This window comes from Penicillium samsonianum, assembly GCF_028829775.1.
Source record: "Penicillium samsonianum strain IBT 33392 chromosome Unknown utg000009l_segment0_segment0, whole genome shotgun sequence".
Taxonomy (NCBI): domain Eukaryota; kingdom Fungi; phylum Ascomycota; class Eurotiomycetes; order Eurotiales; family Aspergillaceae; genus Penicillium; species Penicillium samsonianum.
This window is the reverse complement of record NW_026643267.1, coordinates 864693-871625: the sequence shown is the minus strand read 5'-3', so window position 1 is coordinate 871625 and position 6933 is coordinate 864693. Positions and strand designations below refer to the sequence as shown.

General features: G+C 53.3%; 1 protein-coding gene across 1 annotated transcript; it reads right to left on the bottom strand.

Moving 5' to 3' along the window:
- Positions 1–335: 335 nt before the first annotated feature.
- Positions 336–831, bottom strand: N7471_013388 (RNase H1/viroplasmin domain-containing protein; the record flags this gene model as incomplete). Its single annotated transcript, XM_057286107.1, has 2 exons — positions 336–645; positions 701–831. 2 exons carry the CDS (start codon positions 829–831, stop codon positions 336–338), a joined length of 441 nt encoding a protein of 146 aa, XP_057129432.1.
- Positions 832–6933: the final 6102 nt, after the last annotated feature.

Here is a 6933-nt window from a genome sequence, read left to right as displayed (position 1 = left end):
CCAAGCCCGGCTCATGATCGCTGTAACGCAGCCGAAAAGGGCCTCTTTGAGAAGTATTATCACTGCCGCAGCGGGCCCTAGTGTAGCTTTAAACAAAACAAGACCTATTACGATCGGAAAAAAGATATCTTCGAGCTTAGGTAATGGAAATATGCTAATTTATCGCATTTACTATGTGTTTTCGACTGCGCCGCTCGCTTGTGTGCGCCGCTCGCATCTGGAATACGTTACAGTTTCCAATTTATCACGCCGCTATTGGATTCTGGAAACAACGCGTAAATAGCAACTAGAACTTTCAGTCCATTTTAGATCTGAATGCCAATATTGTTAAAGCGTTAATTGTTCTGTTTAGGTTGTTGTAGCGAAAGCTGCTTGGCTTTCTCCGTAATTTCATCCACCTCGGTAGATTTCCCCGGCTCGTACATAAACTGTTCAATGATCGACTTCATACCGCCAGTTTTCCAGACTATAGGATCGCGAGGTCTGAGGCCCTGGTCCAATACCTCCTTTATCAGTTCCCGCCAAACATCAGCATGGGATTCCTTCCAATCTTCGATAAAAGCTTCGGCTTGGGCCCTCGTTCTGAACTTTTTGTGACAAGAACCGGGCTCTTTCTGAACTTCTTTCTCAGCACCGCATCTTCCGCTAGTAATCGCAAGTTAGCTATGATGCTCTCGTAGCAGGCGGCTGCAGTGCCTACCGGTACAAATCATAGATACCAGGGTTTACCCCATTAGCAACCGCATAGAATCCTTTTCCATTCAAAGGTGCTGTTTTTCCTGCGTCGACCTTCATTACCTCCTTAGCCTGGGTTGTACCCATCTTGTTCATGTAGGTGCGGGCTTCTCCGAGTGTTTCAAAGGCACCGTGCAATGAGGCACAGCCTGTCACTCGAGGATGTGCGTCTCCCCTGCCACTTCGGTTAGGACCGATCATACCTGCGATTTCAGACAGCATAGTACCATGATGAAAATATTGTAGGTTCCTCTACACGCCCGGTAAAAACTGCGTAGTATTCATTATGTTTTGGCATGGCTTTTTGGACTCCACGAGAGGCAGTATTGCAAAGGCATTCAAAGAGACGAAGAATGTATTCGATATGGAGCTTAGGTCGTGGCAATGAATGCCAGTTCTTGAGAGGAGCGGGGTTAATTAGTGAGGCGGAGGCATACTACTCTCACAACCAATCAATTTCTGTCGTGGAGAAGGGAATTGTGCCTGTTCCAGGATTGCCATGTTTGCTCGTTTTGCATCGAATCCTCCAGTCCAGGCATTTACTTCTAGAATTTTGTATCTGCCATGCTGGTATTGCAGCTCCTGGTATTTATTACCTGGTTCGGTACAGAACTAATTATGTACGCGCTATCTACATATGGGTTAGCGTGTCATGTGATTAGGGTTTGAAAGATAATCTCTCTGTTCCCGACGCGGAAGGCAATACCGGCCGCTACTGTATGTGTGTGTGTGTGTGTTTCATTTACGCTGTCCTCTCGTCGAAGTTGGATCCCAGGTCACGTGATGTAGATAGATCTATAGGAGTGGCTGCCTGTTAGGCAGACACTCCGCTAGGCAGCAGGGAGATGAGCTGCTGCAACTACAAATAGCTGGATCTCTCAATATAGATCAAATCACACTTGTACCTCAATCCAGGTTCCAACTGTCGAAACGATATGCAGCCTACCACTACTATATATATCTTCCTATGTACATGTATCGTGTACCACTTCCTAAGCGAACTTAGAGCCTCGCCGAGGCCTGCCGTGGCCTCTGCCGTTGTTATGTTTGTGCTGCCCTTATGGCGCGCGACTTTGAAGCCGTTGCGATGCTTCAGCAAAATCCAAGACAGCCTCCACTGTCTTGGTCCGTGAAGCGCTGTCAATCTTACCTCTTCCTCCTTCTCCTGGTCCCCCCAACAGTGTTGATATGCTGTTGAAAGCGTCGCCAACCTTTCCTCGGAGCTCTCTCCTTCACATTCCCAATCTTGGGCAATCTAACAACACGTGGTGAACGCTTTCCCGTTCGCCACAGACGCACAGATCGTCGTCTCGGAATCGGAAAGCCTTTGCGTATGTTGACAACCAGCAGTGTCCGGTTCGCAACTGCGTTAATAAGTACGCTCGATTTCTGGGCAGAGAGCCGTAGAGCCGTCTGGTGTACTTGGCCGGTAGTGAGTCGTCGATCTGACGCAGATGGGCGCCGGTGCTCGACTCGTTCCATTCTTTCTTCCACTGGGCGTGGATCCCTTGTCTGATGTGTGCTCTCTCGCGTGATAGCAGACAGCAAAATGGGTGTGTTTTCCCCGGTGTGGCTGCCTCTTTGGCCAGCACATCGGCGGTGTCGTTCCCGGGCATTTCGCAATGTCCAGGTACCCACTGTAGTCGAATCGATGTGCCGTGTGTCTTGGTGTTCCTGGCTGCTTGCAGAATGGCATGGATGATCTGTTGTCCCGACTTGTTCCTGGGATTCTGGACTGCTTGCAGGGCCGACTTGCTGTCACTGAGGATAGTGACAGATCTCACCCGCGTCTGGGATGTTCTCCAGTATCTGAGGGCGACCTTGTTGATGACGTTGATGGCATACAGGATTCCAATGAGCTCGGCAGCGTGGACGGACCATCGATCCATGGGTCCAACCTGAACTTGTATGCTGTCGGATGTTTCTAGCGAGTCATTCAGCACGGCCGCTGCGGCACCCAGATGACCTTCTCGTCCCGAGGCATCCGAGTACACCACGATGTCCGCGGTTGACCGTGCAGCCTCGGCCCTTTCTATCGCGACCTCCCTGTCCGATTCAATCTCGATTTCCGAGAAGGCTTCTTTTCGCCATGGTGGTAGCGGGGTTGGGTCAATCATTTCGATTTCCTGTAGTCTCCAGGTTCATGGTTTTCAAGGCTTCCGATAGCGGGAACCGAGCGAACGATCCACGATTGTTGCGTCTTCTCTGGGCCCGACGTAGGGCGCTCCATATGGGATGTTTTGGGGGTAGGGTATGCAGTCTAGTGATGGTATTTTGTGCGCGGTAGCGCAGACGAAGGTGAGTTGGCAGTACATGTGCTTCTACGTCAAGAGTGGCTGTTGCAACCGTTCGAAAGGCAGATAGGACGCGGATGAGAGCCGCCCGTTGCACAGTACGGAGGTGTCGTAGATGGGTCTTGTCTCGAAGCGGATCATGCCAGACGGTCGAGGCGTAGTCGACAACCGGTGTGACGCACGCTTCGTAGAGCTGTCGCATTTGCTCTGGGCGGAGCTGTCGCAACCCCCCAAGCGCGATATTGACCTTGGTGGCTCGTTTAATGGCTTGCTGTACGTGTTCTTTCCACCGAAGCTCATGATCGAAGATTACCCCCAAGAGTTTGGCGGTCGTAGATGGCTTGATAGCATTACCATTCATGATAAGCTGGCCCTGGCTCTGTTCTTTTCTCTTCCGGGTGATGTGAATAAGTTCGGTCTTTTCCGCAGCGAAGCAGGACCCAGTTCGCCGGGCCTAGGCTTCGATCCGGGGGATGTCTTCGGACTGGATTTTGGCCAGGTTCCCTTCAGCGCTCCAGCCAACTCGCCAGCGGAAGTAGTCATCGATAAAGGCGGATGCCCCACCGTGAAAATCGACCGGCTGGTCGACCAGATCGCAGTTGAAGAATGCAAAGAGGATAGGTGACAGTGGAGAGCCTTGCGCGAGCCCGGCATTGTCTAGCGGCACCACCTCGGTTTGGTAATCGTCGAACCCAATGCTAGCCTGGCGCCCGCTCATGAAGCTCGCAATCCATGTTCGCGCTACCGAGGGGATACCCTTGCACTGGAGGCGAATATCCAAGCTTGTCTTGTTCACCCCATTAAAAGCTCCCTTCAGGTCAAAGGCCACCAGTGTGACGACCTTCTGTCTGTACCACGCCCGGTCGATTGCGTTAGCAAGCATCAGGAGGGCTTGCTCGGTTGTTCGTCCCGGGCGCCCTCCGAACTGAGTATCCGGTAGAAGACCGTACTGCTCCGCGAAGAAGGACAGCCGCCGGGCCATCACCGCTTCCAATAGTTTTCCGAGTGTGTTAAGTAGCGAGATCGGGCGGTACGCTCCCGGTAGCGAGTAGTCTGGCTTCCCGGGCTTCCGCAGGACTACAATTCGCGCGCTTCTCCATCGCTGTGGGTGGTATCCTAGTTCAATCGACGACGTGAAAATCCGAGTGATTATGTTTCCAAGATATTTCCAGAGACGTTTCCAGATCAACGTGGGCAGACCGTCCTCGCCTGGTGCTGTTGTGCCTTTGGCAGCCTTGAGCGATCGATAGATTTCAATCTCGGAGATTGGATGCCGTCGGATCTCGGTGGGGGCGTGAGCAGGCGCCTCCTCTTGCGCAGGCGCCATCGACGGGAAGAACGAGCCCATGAACGCCTGAGCTTTCTCCGCGTTGTCAACTAGCTCCCTGTCGCCGACTTTGAGGGCCGGAAGGCAACCCCAGGAGTCTCGTGGTTTCATGTACGTCGCTGCTTTCCATAGTTTCCCTTCACCGGCTTCGTCTAGGAACTGCTTCCAATGGGATACCTTGGCCTTCTCAATGGTCCGAGTCCATGCCCGCCGTGACCGGCGCATGTCCTAGAACATAGCCATGGTGCGGTAGTCGGCTCGTCCGACTTCAGCGCAGCTCTCTTGCCACTTGCGTCGTAGGCGTTTCACATCTTTCTGTTGGGCTTTAAGGTCGGCAGTGAACCACCGTTTGGAGTATGGGGAAGGTCTCAGATCGGGTGTGTGCTTGTCGACTGCATTCGCGGTCGTGTTTATAAGTCTCTCTACGACTGTGTCTAGCGCCTCGGCTGAGTCTGGCTCCCCGGGTTGCTCGAAGAGCCCCTGGACCTCCTTTCCAATCTTCTCCCAGTCCGCCCGGTCGTACGCCTTTCTCGTCTTGGTGGTGGGGTTGCGCCGCGCTTGGAGGTACCATTCTGAATAAGTGCCTCGGTGATCTGAGCCATAGTTGTCGTGGTAGAGGTGGCATTTGATGAGTAGGTCTGGTCTGTTCGTCACCGTCTGGTCGATCGTGGAATTTCTCCCTGGGTGGCTTAACGACCAGAAGGTCGCGGTTCCCCGAGGGAGGCAGCTTTGAAGGTCATGATCATGGAAGAAATTGATCAGTTCGCCGGCGTCCTCGATGAATCGAGGTTGAATGTGGTTGCTCCCCCATGCTGGGTGGTGGCGGTTGAAGTCTCCGGCCAAAATAAGGCTAAAGGTTCTGCCGTCGTCTCGTTTGGTGTTTTGAATCGTGTCGTGGATTGCCGATAAGGTGGCTTCCGCGGATGTTCCATCAGGCGTGTGCATCGGTACGGGCGGAATATAGACTGAGAAGATCAGGATTTGGGAGTCGGCCGTCCAGATCTTGATCGCCGTCAGATCCGGGTGGTTGCATCTCACTTGTCGGTGAGAGGAGGTTGAGAGCTTGCGATTGACATAGATAAGGGTTCGGAATCGAACCGAATCGCTCTCCACTGTAGGTTGATATAGTCGCCATGCGCTGTGGTTCACGTGTGTTCGGTAGGCAGTGATCGACGGTTCCTGGATAAGGAGCACGTCCAGTTTCTGGCTTTGATGGTCGTTGACGAGAGCTTCCATGCCCGCCCTCGATTTCATTGTATTTAGTTGTAGAATTCGGAGGTTGTTCTCTAACATTGCGTTAGGGGCGCCGGGGCTGGCGTCGGGCAGAGCAAGTCTCCAGTCGGATGTTCACCGCTGCATTCTAGGCAGCGCGCTCTGATGCCCGGAGGACATATTTCTCGCTCATGTTGGCCGCCACAGTGGCCACATTGGGGCGTCTCTTTACAGGACCACGCTAGATGGCCGAATCCTTGGCATCGGAAGCACCGTTTCTTTTTGATCTCACACTTTTCCACTCTTCCAATGTACCGTTGATCGATCAATAGACCATTGTCCAGCATCCACTCTGCTGCCTCTAATGAGTTGAACCAGATGCCCATTGAGGCGAACGTTCCCAGTTCTTTGTCTCTTTTCTTCAGCCAGGCTATGTCTTCGATTCGAAATCCGCGGTCTGTGAGGTCGTTCTCGTTTGCGACCTTTTCGATGGCTTCGGTTTTCCTGTTTTCGAGGTCCAGCCCAAAGGTCGGGATATGGTGAACGGCTACTCCGAAACGTGGCTCCACCAGTCTAGTGTCGTTGCCCAGCTCGGTCAGCCACTCAGTGTTGTTGCGGGCCGTTTCGGCCGACGCTTGGTTTTTGAATCGGATCACATATCCGGTCTTGGTAGTACCAATCCCCGCAACCTGTGCGTCCTGGGTGGATAGCGTCTTCGACAGTGCCGTCCTGATGTGGGCGTTCGCAGCCGGGGTGGGGAGGTAGCGGCCGAACGCGTCTCCGTTATTCTCTGCGCCCAGCGCTTCAGTGACATATCGCTGAGTGCTGATTCGGACGCAGTTCTTGTCCTTATCAGTTTGTCGCCGGGTCTCCCGGGGTTGCGGATTGTCCGTGCTGGCCGCAACGGCCGCCCATGATCGTGTCGGGGTTGGAGCGTTCCTCTCGTTTACCTGCGACCGTAGCGCTGCAATCTCTTCCTGTAGCTTCTCATTCTGAGATTGGAGCTCGTTCTGGTTATCTTTCACTTCTCTCAGTTCGGTCCGGGTGGCGTGAATGAGCGTGGTTTGCTCCTCGATGGTGTGTTGCAGGTGTACGATAATCTGCCAAATCTCTCTGGTTGTCACTCGTCCAGTGCTAGTTCCGGTATTGGTCAGTTCCACGGGTTCCGGGGCCGCGTGGGTCTGCTCGCTTTCCACTCGTGCATGTCTCCTGGTCCGGACCGTGGTCGTTGGTGCAAGGTTTTCCGTTACGTCGATCCCTGTGGAGCCCCCGTGGGTGGGTCCGCCATTCCGCTCGGCACACAATCACAATAAAATTATCACCACTAACTTTCCACCAAGGTACAGCGATTTTTCGATCGTTCTT